We start from the raw sequence: 23,303 nt of genomic DNA, 5'->3' as shown, positions 1-23,303 counted from the left end.
CTGGAGGGGGTCTGGCTCCTGAGTCCCCATCAAAGGTTAGAATGAGACAAGGGAAAAGAGCTGCAAAGGCACCAGGACATTCGGTCACTCCCTCACTGGCTAGCCCAGTTGGAGAGGTCCTTGTTTAAGGGTTTTTGTCGAACTGAAAATTTCAGTTTAGAACCAGGTGGGAAACCCCAGAGGCAAGTCCACAGAAATGGGAGAAACGACCGAATTAGCTGGTCAAGCCCGCACCTCTCCCTGCACCGCCTCAGTGTCCAGGCTGAGAGGGAGGAATCCCTACCCTCCTGCTCCTCTTTCCAAATCTAAAGAGAACAACTCCTCTGCACCATTATTCATAGTTCACTGGGACTGCAGCCTACTTCCTCCAGGCTCCATCATGCCCTCTAAAGTGTAGTTTCGTCCAGACCCTGGCACTGGCATGTTTGGAACAACAGTAATATATTTGGCCCATGATCTTCTACTAAATGTTCCCTTCAGGCCTAAAACCCTTTGTTCTGTGAAGCATTGCTTCTAGAGGCTTGAAGACAAAACGAAGAGGTAGTTATCTTGCTAATTTTTTTTCAGGTTGAGGAGTTGCCTAGGTTAAATAAAGCCAAGTCTGTGTTGCTTTCAGAGGGTCATAAGAAACATGGGAAAGCCTGGCCGAAATTGCGTAGGTCACTCACTACCCATAGTGTTTCCTAATCCCTTCTACTCTTGAACACAGGCTGTACTTTTGGAGGTGTCGCTGCTGTAATAGGCTTAATATGTGTGGATCATTTCAGAGACACAGAGTCAGCACAGGCACAAATTAAACAGGTAGCAGCTTCCCCCTACCTAACTTGGCTTCGACAGTTCAAATGCAGGATGAGTTAGGTGATCCTCATCACCTGCAGCCAAACACAGAGGGGAAAGTGGGAACTCACTCCTTCCCATTCCCACCCAACTTCCCATTGGAAAGATGGCAGCAAAGATCAGGGGCAGATTTTCTCTGTGGAGGCAGCCAGGTGCTGCGTGGATCTCTTTAAACTGGTTGGCTTTGAAGGCATTCTCTGTGTGTGAATGACCCCATCACAGGAGCATCCTAGCAGTCCAAAGTCCACCAAGCAGCCAGCCAGATGAAGACCACCCACAAAGCCCAGCTGTTTTACGGGCGCATTAATGAGTTCCTTATTTAAGGAAACTCTTACATTTTACTTCTGGCCTATGGTAAACAAACAAGCTCATACAAACACACACACACACACACACACACACACACACACACACACACACAGACAAATCTTACTTTCTCATAGAAAGTACTGGCTTTCCACACATTGGGGAGCCTGAGTAGTGACTAGACATGGTGGGGTGACAGGCCCCTCTAGGAAGAAATGATTTGTATGGACATGCCAGTAGGTGACTAAGCCTTGCCTGAAGATCTGTGTTGACATCTGAAGACTTTATGGGCCCAATCTGCTCTGAGAACAGCTTCAGGTCTCTTCCTACCCTGGAGTGTCTTCTGTGAATGGAAAATTCATGCCGAAGCAAATGTCCACTAGGCTGGTTCTGCCAACTACGGAGGCTGTTGCTGGTAGCCGAGGGTTACGTCCTCATGTGGTTAAGCATCGGAGCAAAAAGGGTTATAGAGCCTGGAAAAGGCAAGTGCTGGGCTCAAGCAGGCAAAGTGAGATCCTCTCAGTAGATTGAGAGCTGCCATCCATGTGGAGGGAGTAAACATCTATAAAGCAAGCATGAAAGAGGACTCCCAGGTTCTGAAGAGGGAAGGGTAGACAGCTGGATGAGTCAGACTATCTGTAGTCTGTCTTGCAAGTAATGGAAGCCAGAGACCGTCAGGCCTATGCGGCTGCATGAATGGGCATGCCACTCACAGTTAGAGAGCACTCAGGAGGAGCACATGCGGAGTGGCCACATCCTCCGTTCACAGCTCTTAGACTTTCTTCCTGTCCTTCTATTTCATAGTCTTTTGACTATCTCTCTTCTCCATGACTCTTGAAATAAATTTGTTTCTTGGCTTTGCAACTTTACTAAGTATCAGTACCTCTGTTTTGTCTTGCTTTGTTTTGTTTCTTTAAGGAATAAGATGCTGTTTTCCTAAAGGAGTTTGTAGACTAAGAGAGCATTTGGGCCCCCCGATGTATTTTTGTCCCTGAATATATGTAGCCTGCTTTCCTGCCAGAGGATCAAGTGCCCTTCAGTAGGCATTCCGGAGAGACCTTTGTGTTTCTGTCTGAGGAGCAGGTTTGCTGGCAATGAAACCTGGCATTGCAAAAATCCTTCCTTAAGCCTTTGTTTAATGCCAGAGTTCTCAAATGCTTGCAGATTCTGGAGAGGTGCCAAACTGTGCTCCCAGATTAGGAAACTGGTGGAAGGTCTCCCATAATCTATAAACCTAATATAAACTGCCATTTCAAATGAATGAATCGTTTGGACTGCTGGAAGGAGGCCGAGGATGTTTGGAGTTCCCTTTTTTAGCTGATACAACTTCTAGACTACTGGGCTTTTACAACCACCTTCAAAGTGCTGCATTATTATTTGCACCGCTTGGAGGTAAGCTGTTAACTTGGCCTGTCCCCTTTTGCTGACCCTTGGCATGGGGTCCTGGCTCATCATGTATCAAAGGTCTTAATGGGAAATGGGGGCTTTCATGCACCCGGTAGAGAATGATAAATCTGTTTGAATGCCTTAAGGCATTGCATAGCACACCACTAGGCACATAGAGACAGAGGAGTCTGCAGTATGACACCTCAATTGCCAAAGCACTAGGTCAACACAAATGGGAATGATTTTCCTATCAAGCACAAGATGGTCCCAAGCTATGAACAGTCTGAAGAAGTCCATGCTGCTCTTTGCTTGGCAGTCTGGAGCTACCTCTCAGTACATGTGTCCAGATGGTGAGCTGAGCCTTGCCTAGAACAAGAAACATCTTTTTAAAAAAGATTTGGCTGCTGTGAACTCCTGGGGACTCCCAGCGTGCCTCTGGCCTTGAAGAGCAGCCCTGATCTACCACACTGGTGGTTTCTCCCAGGAAGAGGGGAAGCAGCCATGTTTTGTGGTCAGAATTCTCCAGTCTGTTCCCAGCCAGCTTCAGCTGTGAGCATTTTCACACGGCCCTGGTTCTGGTGATACAAAGAGCAAAGAGCGAACTGAGCCAGCCATAACACTGAGTAATGCCGGGAGGTGCCTTCTAGAACAAACAATGTGGGTGAGCTGTGCAGAGAGGGAATACCTCTGGTATGACATTTAGATTACTGAATTATTTAAATGAATGTCAATTAGGCAGAGGAGACTTGCTGCCTTCTGCCAGGGCACTTCCTGGTTATTCACACAGGCAGGTGTAAAACTTTATTCACTTCAGATATCACACTTCCTGCCGGACCATGGAGGGACACAGCACACTATACAATCTACTGTATTGATATCAGGGTCTGAGAGTTTCAGAACCCACACATTCTCATGGGTAGTCCTTAAAGGTATCCTCTAGCCCAACATCCAGCCCAAATAAAATATTCCAGGCTCACACATGTTATAGTGAATGTTAAGTTTGACGGGACTGACAATGTGAGCCATGGGCACTCTGTGGTTTGCTGTACTTCCAAGAGTTATGGATATTAAGCCTGTTCCACCTTCCTCCTTCCTTTAAGCCTTTGCTGAGTTAGTAATCCTAATTCAGAAAATCACTTTGCCATCTCTTCAAACCAACCTAGGCTACCAGACAAAACTGCCCATAATTGTGTGTGTGTGTGTGTGTGTGTGTGCGTGTGTGTGTGTGTGTATGTACCTGGGAGGGGATATCATTTTTAAATTATAAATTTAAGATCTTCATTTATATTTGTATATAAATTAAGTACATAAATTATTTGCTAATTCATTTGATGGGAATATACCAGATAAGGAAATAAAACCTTGGGAGGACAGCTATGCTGTCACCAGATTTGGTGAAGGTTTTGTACTCCGTGCTGACTGGGCTTGGCTCTGGGTTCCTTGTCAAAGAAGGAGTTAATTGTCATATCCCAGTAACAGCTATTCTCTACTTTGGCCACTTTTCTTTGTCCTGAGTGTGGAGAGCAAAGGTATGTAAGCCATGGGTTTTGCCATTTGATTGAGAGGAGTCATCAACAGCAAAGCAATCCGGTCTGTGACTCGTATCTTTGTCTCTACAACTGTAAGACATATGTAGGAGTTTGAAGGAGACTTAATGAGACTCTGCAGGAGTAAATGCTGATTAGGGTTAATGTGGCCTCACACTCGTCTACACTGCACACATGGGTTTAGTGAGCTGAATCTCACAACATGTTAAAGTTACTCAAGGCTTCTTGCTTCTGGTGAGATTCTTTAGGTTATAGTCCAAACATCTGTCAGACTATTATCCTGTCAAAAACAAGAGACCTTGAGAAAGGGGTGTTGTTTCCTGTGCCTATGGATATAGAGTTTAATTTAGGATGCAACTTTGAAACTAGCTCACACTAAGAACATATTATTAGAACCAAAAAGTGTGACACTTGGGTGCCTTGAACCATACATTTATTTATTGTGCTGGTTTACTTCTTTGTTAATTGTGATGCTATAGATCAGTGGTTCTTACTCTGGGTCATGGCCCCTTTGGGGGTTGAATGACTCCTTCACAAGGGTTGCCCAAGACCATTGGAAAACACAGATATTTACGTTACAATTTGTAACAGTAGCAAAATTACAGGTATGAAGTAGAAATGTCCTAGTTTGGGTTTCCATTGCTGTGAAGAGACCCTGTGACCATGACAAATCTTATAAAGGAAAACACTTAATTGGGCTGGCTTACAGGTTCAGAGGTTTAGGCAGCAGAAAGTGAATGAGACCCTAGGCCCTACTTAAACTTTAAAGCCAAACCCCTAATGGCACTTTCTCCAACAAAGTCACATCTATTTCAATAAGGCCATACCTCTAAATAGCGCCACTCCCTATAGGCCTCTAAGAGGCCATTTTTATTCAAACCACCACAAGCAACAAAAATAATGTTATGGTTGGGGGGTCACCACAATCTGGGGAACTATATTAAAGGGCTGTAGCCTTTGGAAGGTTGACAAGTACTGTTATAGGTAAATGTGAGGTACCTCTCCATGTATCATGTGCTCTTCTGTGAGCTGTAACCCCCATTCTCTGACCATCCATTCCATAGGGCCCAGTGGTGAATGAGATCTTTACCGTTTGTTGTTATTTATGGTAGTTCATATATACAGTAACAGTGACCAAATGTATTTGATTATCCACTGTCACTCTGTGAAATAGTCAGTCTTCATCTTATTTTCATTTACCTCTTTCTCACAACACTAACTCTTCGTTCCCCAGCCCGGTATCAGATATACTTTTCAGTACAGTGGGTATGTTATTGGATACATATGATTAAAATTGTTTGCAATGAAAGTGCTTGCATTTTAAATTCCCACCCGTTGCCTTATTTAAAATACAGCCATTTAATTCTCTTTCAGGCCACACACAAATCAATGTGACGTCATTAGCTTCCTTCATAACTCCCCTCCCCCATTCAGTTCCTTCCAAAAAAATGGTGACATGTTAGGCGGCATGGCTGGCAGGTCTTAGCCCAGCTTCATGCCATTCAAGATTGGCAAGCATCTGGACTGCCTAGAAATATCCTCCTCAACTGTCTTTTGATAAGTGTAAACTTCTTGCTAGATTATGTCCAATGAAGAGACTATCTCTCTGCTCATGAGAGTTTTTCCACTCATTAAACATGTTGAAGGCTCCTGGAGTCTCAGGGTTATAGACTGGTGATGTACTTCACACCGGCAGTGGCTATTTTGGGTTTTCTGCTTTCAGGCATGCCTTTGCTTTGGGATGAGCCCCTTGTGGTCTTCAAAAAGAACTCAAGTCAATTATAAACAGAAGGGCATGTCTGTGTGTCTGCATGTGCTTTACACTGTGGGATGTAGCACTCACACAACAGCGGGCAGTGAACTATATTTTCACTTCTTTGAAGAGGAAAGAATAAAGATTAGCAACACTTTTTTTCTTCTCTCTTTTTGAGATAACCCACATCTCTATACACACCCACACAAATCTGTGTAAGTGAACTTGACATTTTTACTTTAAGGTCTTCTCTTAAAAGCACTGCCACCCTCTCTCTCTTTCTCTCTCTCTCTCCCTCTCTCTCTCTCTCTCTTCCTCCTGTCTTCCCTCCCTCCCTTCCCTCCCTCCTTCTTCCTTCCTTCCTTCCTTCCCTCCTTCCTCTCTTTCTCTCTGGTGTCTTTGTGTCTCTGTCTGTCTATCTGTCTGTCTGTCTGTCTGTCTCTCAAAAGGCAGTTATCTCACAGACATGCTAATCAGAGAGGTGAGCCTCTCTGTGCCTCAGACCTTGGGAGAGAGCTCTGGAGGCTGGGTTTCCTTGAGTAGGGCTTTGGTGACTGTGGCCTTAGCCTTTAGGACTGGCTGTGCACACTCTGTCTTCACCTCCCTTCCCTGCTGACTGAAAGTGTTGGAAGTAGCAAGTCTGAACTAATCATCCCGATGAGGGAGGAGGGAGAGAGATGTGAAAATGGAACTGCACATAAGTGTTTTCAGAAGACAGTTGGGAGGGTGCAGCCTGCAACTGCTCGGCATCTCGGCATCACCGGGAACTATCTGGTCTCTGGCCCTACCTGCTACCTAATTGTTGAATATAGCTTCCTTCCCTTTGTTTGGGCCCTTGGCCTGAGTATTTAAAGCCATTTTCTTTCCTTGTTCTTTACCAGTTGACAATTCTTTTTTTTCTTTTTTTTTTGGTTTTTCAAGACAGGGTTTTTCTGTGTGGCCCTTGGCTGTCCTGGAACTGACTCTGTAGGTCAGGCTGGCCTCAAACTCACAGAGATCTTCCTGCCTCTGCCTCCTGAGTTCTGAGATTGAAAATATGCATCACCACTCCTGGCTATCTTCTTAAGAGCGATTCATTAGAATTTTAACCAGTGTGCACACACTATTGTTATCCTCACAAGCTGTCTCGTGTGTCTGGCTGACGTCAGTAACTGGTTTGTCACCATAGACCCTTCTATAAGTGTGTTCTGAAGCAGCACTTGCCTACAAGTGCAGAGCTAGCAGGAACTGGTGCTAACCATTGCCAAGTATTTATTTAGGAGCCATTTTTTTTTTTTTTTTTTTTTGGTATAAAATAAAGGTGCCAGACTTTAAGCTCCATCAAATATTTAGAGTAGAAGCTACGGATATGGGAGAGAGGCTCCATGTTAGGAGTCTGGGTATGCAGTGCTGGTCTTCATGTTAATATAATCCTAAGGAGGATGGGTGTACAGCATAGGTACATTCATAGACTGAGGTGGAATTATTTGTTTGAGTGACAACTTGGAGTGTGGACACTGGTCAGTGTTGGTGGTTCTGTGATTGGGTTTGGGATGATCTTCGGGAAACCTGCTGGTTTTCCTGCCCTCTGAAAGGGATGAAGCTCACAAAACTGAATTGTGTCTCCTTCTTACCTCTCCTTTGCAGATGAGAAGCCCAAGGTCAACCCGAAACTTTACATGTGTGTGTGTGAGGGCCTCTCCTGTGGGAACGAGGACCACTGTGAAGGCCAGCAGTGTTTCTCCTCTCTGAGCATCAACGACGGCTTCCACGTCTACCAGAAGGGCTGCTTTCAGGTTTATGAGCAGGGGAAGATGACCTGTAAGACCCCGCCGTCACCTGGCCAAGCTGTCGAGTGCTGTCAAGGGGACTGGTGTAACAGGAACATCACAGCCCAGCTGCCCACTAAAGGTTCCCATGACTCCTTCTGTTTCTAAGATCAAGGGGTTTTGTGAGTGTTGCCCCAAGTCTGTGTAGGTTAAGGATCTGCCAGAGCATACTTCGTACTCGCTGAACCAGAGCTGATGGGCCATGGCAGGTCACTCTGGGTGAGGAAGACAAAGCCATGGCCTTTGGAATCTAAAAGGAGAGTGATTATTTTGGGAACGTGAATGATGTGACATGCATCCAGAGGATGGGTGTAGGGGATGGGTTTGCTGACTGCAGGTCAGCACTAACATGTGTATGGGCCATGTGTGTTTCGATAGCATGAGCTTGGTGCCTGTGTGAAGGGCCTTTCCCTTGAGCTCGCTCACCCTTCCAAATCAGATCCCCAGGCTTCTGAAACAGGAGCCAGGTACAGTCGTGCATTATGCGGTTTCCCCCCATGCATTTCTTAGGGATTCTGAGTCCTCTGGAAGTTTCCCTCTGAGACTCTTTTCTCATATGGTGAAATCTCACTGGCTATATCCCGTTGCTGTCAATATTAATATAGGCCCGCCTCAAGCCAAATTTATTCTCCTAATATATAGTACCTCTTAATAGGTTTAGTTATATGATTTTGTGCTTGTGGAAGAAGGAAAGCACAAACAGGGTAAGAGGGGACACTCAGAGCCTTCACTGCCAGGTCTGTCACAAGGCAGAAAACCAGAAAGCTAATATATCACATGGCAGTTTTGAAATTACTGTGACCCCCTTTGGTTAGGGAGAACAGGTTACATTTGGATATAAAAAATAGGATTAAACACAAGGGTTTGAAAAAGAAGGATTGAATTAGTAATTAACTCAAAGGTTATTTCCTTATGCTCAGTGTGTTAATTCTTCACTAACAGAATGGACAGACAGGAAGAACTGTCTGTATTCACAGAAAAATGTTGTCAGCAGTATGAAGATCCTCACAAACATTTATTTCCGTATTTACTTGTGTGTGTGTATGTGTGTGCAAGCATACACATACATGCATACATTGCACTGTATTTGCCTGTGTGCGTTGAGTATGTCAGAGAACAACTTGTGGGAATTGGTTTTCTTATTGTGTGGGTTCCAGGGATCAAACTCAGGCTGCTGGGCTTTGCCAAAACTCCTCTGACCCCTGATCTGTTTCACTCTCCCAACACCCTGTGTTTTAACAGAAGGCACTTTCTGGAAGGAATGTCCTGTTTGAGAGGCCACAATATCTGTCATTTATTAAATCACTTTTATGCATAAGCATGCAGATGACATGCACTATAGAGTACCAGCCTGATTCTCAGGGCTTTGGGGAGTTAAAGAAATAATATAAAGGAACCTTTAAGTAGAGAGTGGATCGCTGCAGGAACACTGAGGCAGGTAAAGCTTAGGGAAGATAATCCACACTTTCTCACTGGGATATTACAGCATACTGGCTGTCTGTCAGGGCTTGTTGTAAAGTATCTTTGCCTCTGCAATCCATGCTAATAAGAGTTAACATCAAGGATTATATGCCTCTTGTACTTAAGAAGCTCTAAAGCAGTCATGCATGAATACAGCTGATTCTAGGTGGAATCCTTTCTAAACTCCAGTTCTGTTTAATTGATTGATCACTTAAATCAGTGTCTGGGCCACTGGCTCAGTATTAGGAAGTAATTTAGTTGTAAATTGTTTTGATATACGAGATTGTTCAGGATCAGGAATCATTTCTTAAGGTATTGATAAATAACAAGGAAACCATGGTCCCCACGACCACTTACCCTGTTCTTCCCATTCCTCAGGGAAGTCCTTCTCTGGATCACAGAATTTTCACCTGGAAGTTGGCCTTATCATCCTCTCGGTGGTGTTTGCAGTATGCCTTTTAGCTTGCATCCTTGGGGTGGCTCTCAGGAAGTTTAAAAGACGAAATCAAGAACGCCTGAACCCCAGAGATGTTGAGTACGGTACTATCGAAGGGCTCATTACCACCAATGTTGGAGACAGCACTCTAGCGGTGAGTTTGTGACCCCAGAGGGAGTCCTAAGGCCAATGAGATGGAGGTGGGCACTTTGGTAACAATGACTACACAGACATGCATTGTGACTTGCCATTGGGCTAAAAGCCAAGCCTATGTGAGCACCTGGTATAGGAGTGTAACTCTTGTGAGTAAGAGCATCCATTTCTGACAGTCACTTAAGAGTGAGGCTCGGACATTTTACATCAGTAGATTCTTGGTGGTGACTTTTCTTTGGAGAATGTGAGGAAAAGGGACAAAGACTGGTTGGCAGACTGGAGATTCAGTCTTCAGGACTTGCAGTGGTAGTATTCAGTTACTCTATTTGTAACAACAGACATCTTTTTAAGGAAGCATCTTTTCATTATTATTAAGAAATCTTTTTTCCCTTTAGATTAGGCGCCATAATTTAGAGACTTGACATCTCCAGAAGTAGCCACTGAGCTTTTGATGTTCCAGTACTGCCCCCTTGTGGAGTGTAGTCAGCCGGTTGAACCTGGGTCCTCCAGTACAACCATGAGTATGTAGCGCATACAGAATTTAAAATGCTTTAGTAGCCAGCCTTACAAGTAAGCGAGAAAAGCAAACCATTTATACCTTTTATCATTTCAACATACAGTAACATTATTGATATCTTCCATAAGTTTTCAAAGTCATTTACATGATGCATAAATCTAGAACACCCCTCCCCAGGTTTACTTCTTCAGCATAGAAGATGCTGTTATTTATACATTTGAAAATTTCTTCCTGGCCAGTGAGGTATCTCCGAGGGCAAAATGCTCACTGCTGGGCCTAAAGACCTAAATTTAATCCCCAGAACTCATGTGGTGGGAAGTGGACTCCCACAAGCGGTCCTCTGATATGTACAGTGGAAAGGCTATCCCACACTGCAAACAAATAGGGAAAGAAATACGTCCAATAAGAATGTAAAGTCACTCATATGTTTTAAAGCTCTAGTGTGACATTGTAAGTTTCCCTTTAGTTACTCTTCCCAACTTTGAGTTAACTCATGGAAGTAGGTCACTCACCATAAGCTCCTATGGAGCGCAAAAGAATCAAGTAACGCCATTCTCCATGGATACTACACGGTTTCTCTGAAAAAAGACAAAGCTCTGTGGGTGTTAGGTGCGAACACACAACCAAAACAGCTCTCTCCCTTGTCACAATCCAGCCAGTCTAAAGACAGTCAAGTTGTCTTTGTAATGCGATTCGGAGCTGTTTAATGCTATACTCCCATCTCTGACCAGATCGGCTTGCCTGAAGGCTGACTTCAATACCTGACAAGTCCATAAGTGCCTGGGAGTTCTGTAACTAGGCTTGCTCTTCAACCGTCTTTTTTGTTTTTCTGGAAAAGATGGACCTTAAGCAAATCTTTAAGCTAAAAGATGGCCATCTTTAGCTCACGCACTACACCTGGGCAGCCATAGGAGCTGCCTGTAGTCCGGTGCCTGAACTTGGCTGATGTTGCAGGATACAGGCTGGGAACCATCTTGCTCTGATTCCTGTCCCATCAGGGTTCTGTTTGAATGAAAAAAGGAACAGGTTAGCCTGTGCACACCCTTTTACCCATTCAAGTTGTTGTAGGGTGGAACTGGGAGAAAGGGTGTAGCTTGTTTTCCTGAGATGTTTGCTCAGAAGTCTGTTTTAAGGTTTAGGGGAAAGGAGGTGGCTCTATGGGGTTTCGTAGCAGGGAGTCGTGAGGATGATTCCCGACAAAGCTTCAGCAAAGCAAGATTCTAACATAGATTAGTCAGAACTCTGTTCCTCGGAGCTGCTAACGTGTCTAATTACCAAGGGCAGTAATTGGAATATCTAGTGTAAATTACTGTTTAAATAGCTTTTAGGATTTTGAAATCGGAATGAAAGCCTGCGCCAAAACAGTCTTCTCAACACAACCCAGCCACGCAGCTGACAGAATGTCAGGATATAATAACACAGTAAGGAAAACTAGATGTCCTTATTTGCTTATTTAAATAATATGTTCATTTATGTGAGCCGACAAACGGTAACCTTGCTGAAGCTCGCCCACGGCTAGGGCTTCAGGAGTTGAGGTAGGTAGGTCTTTATTAGTCTTTGGTTGATTTCCTGACCCCCCCACAGCCCCCTAAAAAATCCATGAACTTAATTAGAACTAAAACGATGCATCATGGAAAAGCAACAGCTTAATATGCAGAGTTGTGTTTTTTTTTCCCCCTCAAAAATAATTGAATGAATAGAGTCACGAAGCAGGGCCAGAAGAAATTGTCAGGGAAACACGAAGCCTGTTTTCTTCTATATTTGTTTTCTTTTTGATTATCCTTTTGTGGTTTTTAAGGGTTCTGATTTCCTTCTGTTAGGTGTTTGGCCTCTGGTAATTTTAGTCATCCACAGTATCGCACGGTAGTGCTTTACAGAAAGGAGAGAAGATGAAATTCCCAGAAATCTATGTGCTGCCTTAATGGGCCGGCTCTGTGTTGGGAGAGGAAGAAGTTTGGACGGGGTTAGCCTTCCCCCAATCACCACGGCTGTAAGGCTGTGCATTAGAGATGCTTCAGGCCTTGCTGAGAGTGTGAAGGAAAACTTTATGAATGAACTGGCTGGCAGTCTTTGGCCAGCTCATTTGGAGACATCATGGTGGGACTCTGGTGTTATGTTTGAAGTGAAAAAAATTTTTTTTTTTGGCTTTTAGTTCACGTTAAAAAAAAAAGGTGAGTAGGTGTTAATTTAGTGACCTGCTTGCTCATATGTTATCTGGAAAAAATAAAAAGAGAGAAACTCCATCCACAGAAACACCCACGCACACACCGATAAGTTCCAATCTAATGATCTGCACATTATTAGAATCTTTCCATTACAGACATGACACCTGGCTGGTCATACTCCTAATTTGCTTGCTTCCAGTTAGACACCTTTAGTTTGTGAGGCAACTAAACTGGATAAACATCATTTAGCAGCAGAAGAGATAATGGCAGCTAATGCCCAGCTCTTGGTACTCAAGATTTTCCACCCCCATCGTTCCTACTGACTCCTCGGGTGCAGCCCCTGAGCCTCTCTAATGTGCCCATTAGCTTAGCTTCGTTTCCTTCCTGGTGTATTTGATTAGGGCCTAAGAAAGAATGACTTACCCATCAGGAAAACTGACCTTAGATTTAGCTTCTAAGTCTCCCAAGACATACAGCCAGTCCTTTCAAAGGAGAGTTTTAATGGGTCATATATCCAGAGTTGCTGGAAACCATGTGGGTTAGGACTCTAAAGCAGGAACTGTTGCTCAGTCATTTCTTTTTCTCCTTGTTTTACATTACAGGAATTACTAGATCACTCGTGTACATCAGGAAGTGGCTCTGGTCTTCCTTTTCTGGTACAGAGAACCGTGGCTCGCCAGATAACCCTGTTGGAGTGTGTCGGTAATTCTTTTGCTTCCCTTCCTTTTGGGCAATAGGCAGTGTTACTCGTGAATAGAAGGCGGCCGGAGCTTGGGAAAGTCTGCTTCTTGTTGGTTCTTATTGCTTCTCATTAAACGCTGGAGGTGCCAAGTAACCATGTGGTTATTCCACCTCAGGGGGTGTGAGATCACCATGGGGTCTCTGTTCTCTGTGACTCACATTTGAGAACTTGCTGAACTCCTGGTAAGGAGTCCTACACTGACTAGAACAGACAATGTCTAGGCTGTGTTGAACAGGGGCTGACTGATCTGAGGTAAATCGGCTTCTGGAGACTAAGGTTGGTCAGTCACTGAGGTTTTCCCATGATTCCTCAATTCCTTCCTCTGAAAGGAAGAAGGAGTATGTCTGATTAGTTTCTCTGTGTCAGTTAGACACCAAAGCTTATGAAAATATACATTTAAAAACTAGAGTGAGTTTTACTATGTTTTTTAAAAATTAAATGCTTAGTACAAAAAACTATATACATTTTGATAGCCTTTCATTTTTCTCCCTATGCCATATTTTAGGTTGGCAGATTGTGAAAAAAAAATCTGTGCTCCTTTATCCATTAAAATTTTTAAAAATTCCGTTGTAATTGCATTTAGGTATACAGTGTATGTGTGCGGGTGTGTGCATTCCACAGCACATATGGAAGTTGGAGGACAAGGCTGTAGAGTTGGTTCTCACGCCACACCTCTCTGTGGGTTCTGGAGATTGAGCTCCAATTATCAGGCTTTGTGGCAAGAGCTTGACCCATTGGGCCACCTCAGTGGCCCACCTTTCTTCATTTTAAGAGTGCATGCACCTTTCCTGGTGTTGGGAATTATCAGAAGTTCTTTGAAGAGCTGTGCAACAGTCAATCTGACAAGGATTTGGCACATGTTCTTTTGTTTTCTGAATGGGCAGAATGAATTCCCAGGAAATGTAGATGTCTGGGTCAAGCATGACTTAATAAGGATGATGATGATGGGGAAGATGATGGTGATGATGATGATGATGATTATAATGATGATGGCAGCTTCATGAATTCCAAGAGGCTGATGCAGAATTCTTTGCTTGTTTTTGAGGCAGGGTCTCTTCTGGCCCAGCAAGACCCAAAACTCAGTTTATAGCCAAGGATCCTTTCTTGATCCTCTCTCCTTGTCTTAGTCAGGGTTTCTATTCCTGCACAAACATCATGACCAAGAAGCAAGTTGGGGAGGAAAGGGTTTATTCAGCTCACACTTCCACATTGCTGTTCATCACCAAAGGAAGTCAGGACTAGAACTCAAGCAGGTCAGGAAGCAGGAGCTGATGCAGAGGCCATGGAGGGATGTCACTTACTGGCTTGCTTCCCCTGGCTTGCTCAGCTTGCTGTACTATAGACCCAGGACCACCAGCCCAGAGATGGCACCACCCACAATAGGCTGGGCCCTTCCACCCTGATCACTAGTTGAGAAAATGCCTTACAGCTGGATCTCATGGAGGCATTTCCTCAACTGAGGCTCCTTTCTCTGATAACTCCAGCTTGTGTCAAGTTGACACAAAACCAGCCAGCACACTCATCTATCTCTTGAGTACTGGGATTATTGTAAGTATATATCTCATGGCCAGATGCAGTTTTAAAGTCCCAATTTTCAAGGTCGAGGGGATGGCTCCGACAAAAAGTGCTTGTGGACTTGCTTTTGATCCCCAGTGCCTGTGTAGAAAAGCTTGTACAACGGCATGCGTCTCTAGTCCCAGTCAGTTCTGGGGATGCAGAAACGGGATTGCTGGTCAAGAAGTCAAGGTTTATTTGTGAGCCTGATTAGTCAGAAACCCTGTCTCAATAATGTGACTAAGACGAACACCCAGTGTTAGCATCACATATGCATAGGTAGCTGCCCCTTCCCCTCACACATGCAGGACACACTTTAAGTGCAGTCCTCAGTTTCACCATTTTCATGTGGAGAGTAAGTATTTGCAGTCAGCAGGACAGGTTTTGTCAGTTTCTCACTGAGATGGTGTGCAGGCTTTTCTGGTGGATATGGGAGCTCTTGCCTTCTGACTGTCTGTTTGGGGGAAGCCTTTGTAGTGAACCAGAAAAACCTTGTGGCGGTACGGTTCAGCCCTACCACACACCTTTAATCCAAAGAGCTTTCTGTAAATAGGATTATGAAGTCAATGACTGGTCAAAAGGCAACCAGGGCAACCGGTTGACAGGGAGTGAACATAGGAAAACCCAGGAAAGAGAAATGAGGGTCTTTGGGTTGAGGGGTATTTACCAACATCACGGAGGAGAAGGAGCTTTTTCCTTCTGGGACATGGCGAAGTAGGAAGGTCGGCCAGGTCCTTTCTCTGCCTCTCTGAGCTAGCAGGCTTTCACCCAGCATCTGGCTTCAGAGTCTTCATCTGGGAAACCAGACGTTTGGGAATTTTGTCTTCAAAAGAACAGGGAGCAGCTGACCACCATGAGCTGCCCCCGGCCCTTGCTGCTGTGTGAGGGAGGAACAGTGTTCAGTCCAGCAGCAAGCTCTGCAGGCAGCACTGCTGGCCTGTGCCACACAGGGGCCAGATCAGGAGCTGTGTACCTTTTCCCCAAGGCCTGCACCTACGGTACCTATTCCCCACTGTTTGCAGCTCCACCGCAGCTGACAGAGGATCTGGGTAGCAATGGGGGGCCTCGAAGGGGGGCCTCGAAGGGGCCATGCACCTTCATCTCCTGTCTTTTTCTTGCCCCAAAGGCTCGTCACTCCCAGATAGTCCCAAATGCCAAGCTTCATCCTCAGAGACCAGCTCCCCTCAACTGTCTATAGTGTCTGACTCTAGAGATGTTCTTCACCATTTAGAACCAGTGTAAATTCAGCCGTTGCATGTTGTGGGGTGACATTGGAGCCCGGTAGGTGTCATGCCAGTTTAGGAGGTTTTGTTGTATCTTTGAGGGAAAAGGTAGAGAGATGATCACAGTAGTTCAAGAAGACAGGGAGCTGACCACATCAACCCTTCCGAGCCCTAGGCATCCTCTCTGTGGACATTTGGAGAACTGTATCTCACTTTTAGTGACTTTGGCATAAGATTACATTAATAAGAAGTATTTGACAACCATTAAAATACATTTCTGTTTTGGTTCAATCCACCTACCATGCCATCTACTTTCTTTTCTTAATTAAAAAAAAAAAAGACTTATAACAACAAACAACTTTGTATCCACAATTGAGATTTTTTTTTTCCTTCCCAGTGAAACAGTGACTTCAAGGTGAAAATAAAGTTGCAAAATGGAACAAAGGCAGGAAAAGCTTAGCATTCATTTCCTGCTAGTCCTCATCCTGGACAGAACTGCTGAGCCCTTTTTCCGACTTGATTAAAATGTCTGGCAAACTAAGTACACTTTGCGTGATTATTGACAGCAGTCTGCAACGAACTCTGGTCACTCTTAGCATCCCTTTGTATATGTCATTGCTACTGGATAGCGATATTAGTTCTTGTCACTGAAGCTCAGTTTGTCATGGATGCTCCCTGCTGCCGTTCCACCTCTGGAGCTGGATGGTCCCCAGTCTGTCACTCCCGTGAGGCAGGCATTCAATTGCCCAGCCCCATCCCCAGCCCTTGGTGGCTTTGTGACCCGCTTTCTTTCTACATTTAGGGCCTTGCTGGCATAGTTTTCTAGCCGAAGACTGTACTTGTGCACAAGCAGGCAGCACTGCAGCTGCCTACTACAGCCCTGTGACGGTGCAGTCACCACATGCCTGGGCAGAAAGCCTCTTTGCAATGTAGTCTCAGCTCCCGCTGCATGCCTCTCATCAGGCTGACCGCAACCCATGTTGACCCCCCCTGGTTTTGAGATAATGACCTCCTCTTCACTATCTCTTTGATCATCTCTCCCTATAATTAAAGAGGTGACTAGAAGGGGGAACATGCTCTTGATAAACATGTGGCTGCTGCATAGAGGAAGGGGGCATGAATCAGACAGGTCAGATGCCAACTGAAGTCACCCCATTTTATAAACTACGGTCTTCAGATGACTCAAAAAAAGAAATCTGTGTTGTTTTGAGTGAATGGGAGTTCCGCCTGAATGTATGTCTGGATATAACAAGAACGTCTCGTGTCTGAGGAGGTAGGAGGAGAGCGCCTTGGATTCCCTGCTACTAAAGTAATAGAAGGTCGTGTGCCACTGTGTGTTCTGGGGATCAAATCTTGGTCCCCCAGAGGAGCATCTGGGGCTCTGAATTCCTGAGCCATTTCTCCAGCTTCCAGGTGACTTACACATATTTTATTTATTAGTTTTCTTTGCGAATGTGGATGCCAGAGGATACTTTGTGGAGTCTGTTCTCTGTTCCACTTCTATGCAGACTCTAGGACCACACCTAGGAGCAACGTCAGCAAGCCCCTTTGCCTGTTGCACCATCTCTTTGGCTACCAAACTCTCGCTTTAGTGTAGTCCACTCGTGACGTCACTGGGACTAAACAAATGCCATGACCAGTGTTAGAAGTCAGAGCTAATCTGGAATTCTATGTCTGGGGCTTTGAAAGACCTGCTTTTTGGACTATAACTTTATCCTAGAAACCCTCTGGAGGTGGCGGAGCACAACCTTCTCCCAGCACCGTGGACTGTCATTAATCTCCAGGACCTCAGTCTGCCCCTCTCTGGGGCCAGAGGAGCTTAAGTACATTCAGGCATTTGTGCTGAGAAATGCTTCTAAGGGTCCAGTAGGACAGAGGGGAACCAAAGAAACCATTTAGTTATTTAGACATATTTAGGCATACCCCTTTGGCTTTTGATGCTACATTGAGATTTAATAATCAGTATTATTTTCAAAATTGTACTACCTTTCACATGTTTTGAAAAGCTAGATGGTTTCTAGCCTTTCGACATTGTGACTTTCCATTGTTGTCTACATATAGGTTGGGCTTGCCTACACAGCTACCCTGGGACATAAGTCAGACACCCTCAGGAGAGCAACTTAAATATAAGTGTGCAGTTAGGTAGTTATCAGGTAATTGTGCCGTACTGGTTCAAAGGCTGTTTCCTGTCACAATAAGGCAGACAGGGAAAGGGAGATTTTACCTTATTTTTGTACATCTTTGTAGGCGAAGTATTTGCACTCCTAAACTGTGTAGCAGATAACCAGGAGTTAAGAGTTTCAGGCATCAGACTGCATTTGCTACGAGGAGTTGCTTGGTCAGGCTGTGTGTCCTGTTTTTACCCTTCTAGACATTAAAAAAAAAAAAAAAAAAAAGAATAAATTTAGCGTCACACAAAGAATCACATGACCAATGCGAAATTATCTGCACAACAATCTTTTTTTGCAAAAAGGCTCTACCAGAACCCAAACTCAGCTAGTGATTACATGTGCCTAAATGGCCTCCGTGTTTGCGTTTGATGCAGGTGATGACTTTGTTTTAGCCCATGGGCGGGAGCTTGGCCTCACAGTCTGACATCATTGGTTAATCATGGAAGAGAAGAGCAGGGGGCTTAAATATAAGGACGCTGTCGGGTTCGCTACGTTTGATAGAAAATGAAAATCCTAACCGTTTCTCCCATATCTCATCTGTTTTGCCGTCCTCAGGGAAGGGCCGGTATGGTGAAGTGTGGCGGGGCAGCTGGCAGGGCGAAAATGTTGCTGTGAAGATCTTCTCCTCCCGAGACGAGAAGTCGTGGTTCAGGGAGACGGAACTGTACAACACTGTAATGCTAAGGCATGAAAATATCTTAGGTGAGTATGGGGCGGGCCTTCTCTAACTGGTCTCCATAGAGATAAGGGCCGGTCCTTTCTCTCTCTCCCGTTTGCCAAATCTGAGGTGTAGACTCTTTTCTGGAAAACCACATAGTGACCCTCAGCATTTATAGACTACCTGATTTTCTGACAGGTATTTTCTGTTCCGTTTTGTCTTGTTTCAATCTGCACATAGGTTATGGATTGCCTGCCTGATGGAAAGGAAATCTGTTGCAAAACCTTTCCCCTACAGTATTTGCAGATGCAGTGAAACAACAAAGCCCTGCTCCCTCCATGCTGTGCTCTGCCTTGTTCACTTCAAGGCTCCTTGGGTAGTTCTGCTGGCCCCACCCTTCCTGAATATTTATTACTGGAATCAAACTAAGAAAGGTCTTTGGAATCTTTCCTAGAGATTCACAGCTCCCAGGGACGTGTAATTATATGCACATTCCCTCAAACTAGGCATCATTTTTAAAGACCAGATTTACAGAGGGATTCAGCATACATTTTAATTTGAAAGCTCCTTGCTTACTTCTGGAACTCACAAAGCATAGATGAATTTTCATCATCTTATCGCTAAAGCTTAGCAGTGCTTAAAAAATATGCGAGGCAACCACTAGAGCCCGGCAATGGCAGTAGAGGAAGCCCATTGGCTTCCATAGTTTCAAATGGCTTTGAGTGTTTCCATTGATACCCACACATGGTGAAAGCTGCCTAGGGTGGGTCTTGAGGAACAGTAGTGAAATCTGTGTAGAATTTCACTGTATGCCATAGCGTTGGCCACCTTGTGGCGATTGGATTATGTCTGGGCATGGTACAATTCACTTCTATCCCACTCGACCAGCCTAGCATTTAAATGTGACTCAGGTTGTAAGAGACAAACAATCGGATGGTTGCCCAAAGTTTTGGTGTAACAATATGGTGTCGATGGTTGATCTCAGGTACATTTAAAAGTGTCTTTGAGGAACTGGAGAGAGAGCTTAGTGGTTAAGGGCACTGGTTGTGCTTGCAGAGGTCCTGAGTTCTATTCCCAGCACACTCGACATGGCATTAGTTTGAAATGCTAGTTCTCGGGGATCTGATGACCTCTTCTGGCTTCTGTAGGCAAAATACACACACACACACACACACACACACACACACACACTACCGCTACCAGTTTCTCAGAATAGACTCCTCTGTTTGTCTACTACACACCGCCTGTGGTGCGTCAGGGGGTCTGTGTTTAATAGCTGTGATGGCGGTCCTTAACAACACTGGCAGGGAACACGCTGGATAGTTACTGTGCCATGAGTTCAGCGGTAGGGGCTTTATGTGTGGACTCTCGGGTAATCCCCACTGCAGCCTTCCAGAGGAGGGATTCGTGTTTCCTTACTTTTCACTAACCAAATTACCAATGAGAGGCAGAATGCAAGCGCTCCAGCTCATGCTGCACGGCCTAACCCTTCACCATGCTTCCCTGCCATGCCCTGCGGTCTAGAGGAGAGACATATTACTTTGCACTGGGGTCATGTCTTAGATTACAGTGAGGGTAGGGGTTAGACATTCATCTATAGTCAAATTTGCCTTGAGCCTCCCCGTCTCCCTTCTGCCTTGGGAACAGACTGAGATTGAGCAACAGTCAGAGTTGGTTGTGTTAGAAGCTGTGATGTACAACAAGGGCTTGTCTTTAAACAGTAGAGTCACACTACTAATGGGTAGGTGCATGGGTTCCTAAGAGGCATGTGAGGTCTTGAAACCGTTTGAAGGAAGAGCCTCCTGCACCTGACAGTCAAAGTCGCATCTTTGTGAGCATTCACTGCGTTAACACTATAACCAAGGAGGCTGACCAGCATGGAGATCTACTCCCAAGTCTTTTACCACAGTCCTTTAAAAAGATTTACGATATCATTTTAGGCATTGGTTTTTGAGACCAGGGCTCACCGTATCTCAGGCTAGCCTCAAATTCACTATGTAACTAAAGATGACCTTGAGTTTCTGATCCCCTTGCTTTGAATTCTCAAGTGTAAGAAGTCCAGCTAGAAAGAAGAACCTCCATGCCTGGTTTATATAGAACTGAGAGCAAACCCAGGATTTCTTGTGTTTAGCCAAGCCCTGTTCCACCTATTTCCGCAGTCCTAGTGTACGTATGTTACACATAAAGTTGGCACGGCTGTGCAGTAATCACCGCCATCCAACTCCAGAACTGTCCTGTGCTCTCGTGTCTTACGTGCTGGACTGGCAAGATGGCTGTCCTTCAATTCCCGGGATCCCTGTGGTAGGGGAGAACAGACTTCCACGTGTTATCCTCTGATTTCCACCATGAACCCTGGTACATGTGCACGTAAACACAAAATAAGTAACAAACTAGGTGATAATAAGTGTAAACAAAACTTTAAAGTGAAAGCAGTGCTAAGTGACTGGGTGATGTGTCCGTAGGTAGAGTGCTTCTTTGCAGGGCTGACAGCCTGAGTTTGAATCCCCAAACCCATATAAAAGCCATGCTGTAGTGCAGGCATGCTTGGAGATTGGAGATGGAGGTGAAGGCAGGAGAATTGCTAGAAGTCCATGGGCCAGGTAGTGTTCTATACATAGCAGTGAGCCTCAAACAAGGTGAAAAGCAAGGATGGACACCGAGATTGTTCTGTGACCTACACACGTGCATCTGCTCACATGTATACCCTCACACCCTGCACACACACATACATGTGCATTCACAAGTCCACACACAAGAGTACTGCAGACTATTTAATGTCACTGTTTCTTGAGACTATTAGGGAGGGAAGCAAACTATTCCTGAAAATATAGAATTCAAATTCTTCCTATACACACTGTGTGTTCAGCACCACATTAAGCATTCTGAACGCCCTGCCTTTCCCGTCCGTATATCTTTAGGATAACTCTTGTTGCCCTCATCTCATAAATAGGGAAAGCAAGATGGAAGTTTCAAGCACCTTGATCTCAATCACCCGGCTCAAGGCTGTGCCATGGTACAGCGTTGGGTTCCAACCACCTCCACACCTCACAATCTGGCGCCTCTGCCGGTTCTCAGACCATTGCCACTGAAAACTTCAGGTTTCAGATAGCTTTTAGTTTTCGAAGAGTTTGGGACGATGGCTGTGAGAGAAATATTTGGTCTAAGGATCCTGCCCTCTGTTAGGAACACTCTGTCTGAGTCCCTGCTCAGCTTGTATTAACCATGAACTGCTTCAGACTCCAAATGCAAACATCCCAGAACAGCATGTTGGTACTGGGAAGCAAATGTACTTACCTAAATTTGAGGGGTAGACGCTTGAGAAAGAAGAATCCTGTTCATTTAAAAGTCCCGGCTCCTGGCATGTGTACAGGCACACAGAGTCCTTGTTCCTGATTTAAAATAAATCAATGGGATGAACAAAATCCATCTTTAAGGTCTGAGGGTCTAGGGGGAGGATGGAGAGGGAGGAGTGGAGGAAGGGGAGGTTCCGATGGGGATGTAAATAAATAAAATAAATTTATTAACAAAAGTTAGACAGAAATAATTAAGAGTATGTTTAAATGTCAAATATAACATTATTCATGACGAAAGTGAAGTTCATCAAAGATTCATCTGTTTACTTATTCATATAAAAGAATAAGATCAAATAGAGTGAGACCAGAAAACAAAACAAAACAAAACAAAACAAACAAACAAAAAAAAAGATATCTAAGGGTACTAGGGAAGGTGAAGGCCAAAAGAGCTGGCTTATTATAAATGATTATTGTTTTCTCAGGGGAAGAAATTGGTATTAGCTACTGCACAGCTATAGGTCAGCAGTTTGATTTCTTTGGAATGGCAGTCTTTAGTTTGTCACTTTATTTTGAGGGAAGTTAATATAGGCTGAGTCCCATGCCTAGACTCTGTACGAAAGTAACTTCCTGTCTTTCTGAATCTGTTAGTGTCCCATTCCTCTGCTAGACAAATTCACTGTCACCGCTGGACACAGGCCTATTCCAGTGTCTAATTTGAATGATTAAAATCATTTATTTAGAAAGAAGTAGTTGGTACAGACGGTGCAGCAGGCATAGCAGTAACAGAACGCCTCCCTGCTCTGAGCCACTTGGATTCTGGGTATTAGGCTCATGGTTTCCCTCATATGTGCACTACAACTACAATAGTCATTTCCTGTGAGATTGTCCCTCTTAAGGCTGTACTTTTCCAGCCTACAGGCAGGATCCTTATAACTTTTTACTATGTCACTTTTAAAGAACATATGAATGAATAATACTTGACTGGTTTTGTTTCTTTACTTAATAAACCAGTCATTTCATTTAAATTTACCTGTTTTATAAACACTGGAACAAATATAAGCCAAGTAGATCATGGGAATTACCCATACTACGTAAAATCCACAGCCAGGTTAGGACTAGAAGACAAACGTCTAGGTTTCAGGTTTAGTAGGGTTTTAGGGTGGTAGCAAAGAGTTTGACATTTTTATTACGGGTGAGCACAAAAGTATCCATGCTGAGTGGCACTTCCCACTGTGCGTTAGGTGTTGAAAGGGTTCCTTACAATGGAAACCGGAAGGGCGCGTGCTGTTCTTT

At 44.5% G+C, this 23,303-nt stretch overlaps 1 protein-coding gene across 1 annotated transcript in view; it reads left to right on the top strand.

Annotated features, from left to right (window-relative positions):
- The window catches only part of ACVR1 (activin A receptor type 1), a 117,712-nt gene that overhangs the window by 78,212 nt on the left and 16,197 nt on the right, over window positions 1-23,303 (top strand). Inside the window, exons 4-7 of the mRNA XM_080928016.1 lie at window positions 7,456-7,719; window positions 9,477-9,688; window positions 12,972-13,071; window positions 18,615-18,761. Coding sequence (XP_080784142.1) covers window positions 7,456-7,719; window positions 9,477-9,688; window positions 12,972-13,071; window positions 18,615-18,761 — 723 coding nt within the window. The remainder of the gene's footprint in view (window positions 1-7,455; window positions 7,720-9,476; window positions 9,689-12,971; window positions 13,072-18,614; window positions 18,762-23,303) is intronic.

The sequence above is a fragment of the Micromys minutus genome, assembly GCF_963924665.1.
Source record: "Micromys minutus genome assembly, chromosome: 13".
In the NCBI taxonomy this organism is placed as follows: Eukaryota; Metazoa; Chordata; class Mammalia; order Rodentia; family Muridae; genus Micromys; species Micromys minutus.
The sequence above is the reverse complement of the archived record's forward strand: the minus strand, read 5'-3'. Positions and strand labels throughout refer to the sequence as shown.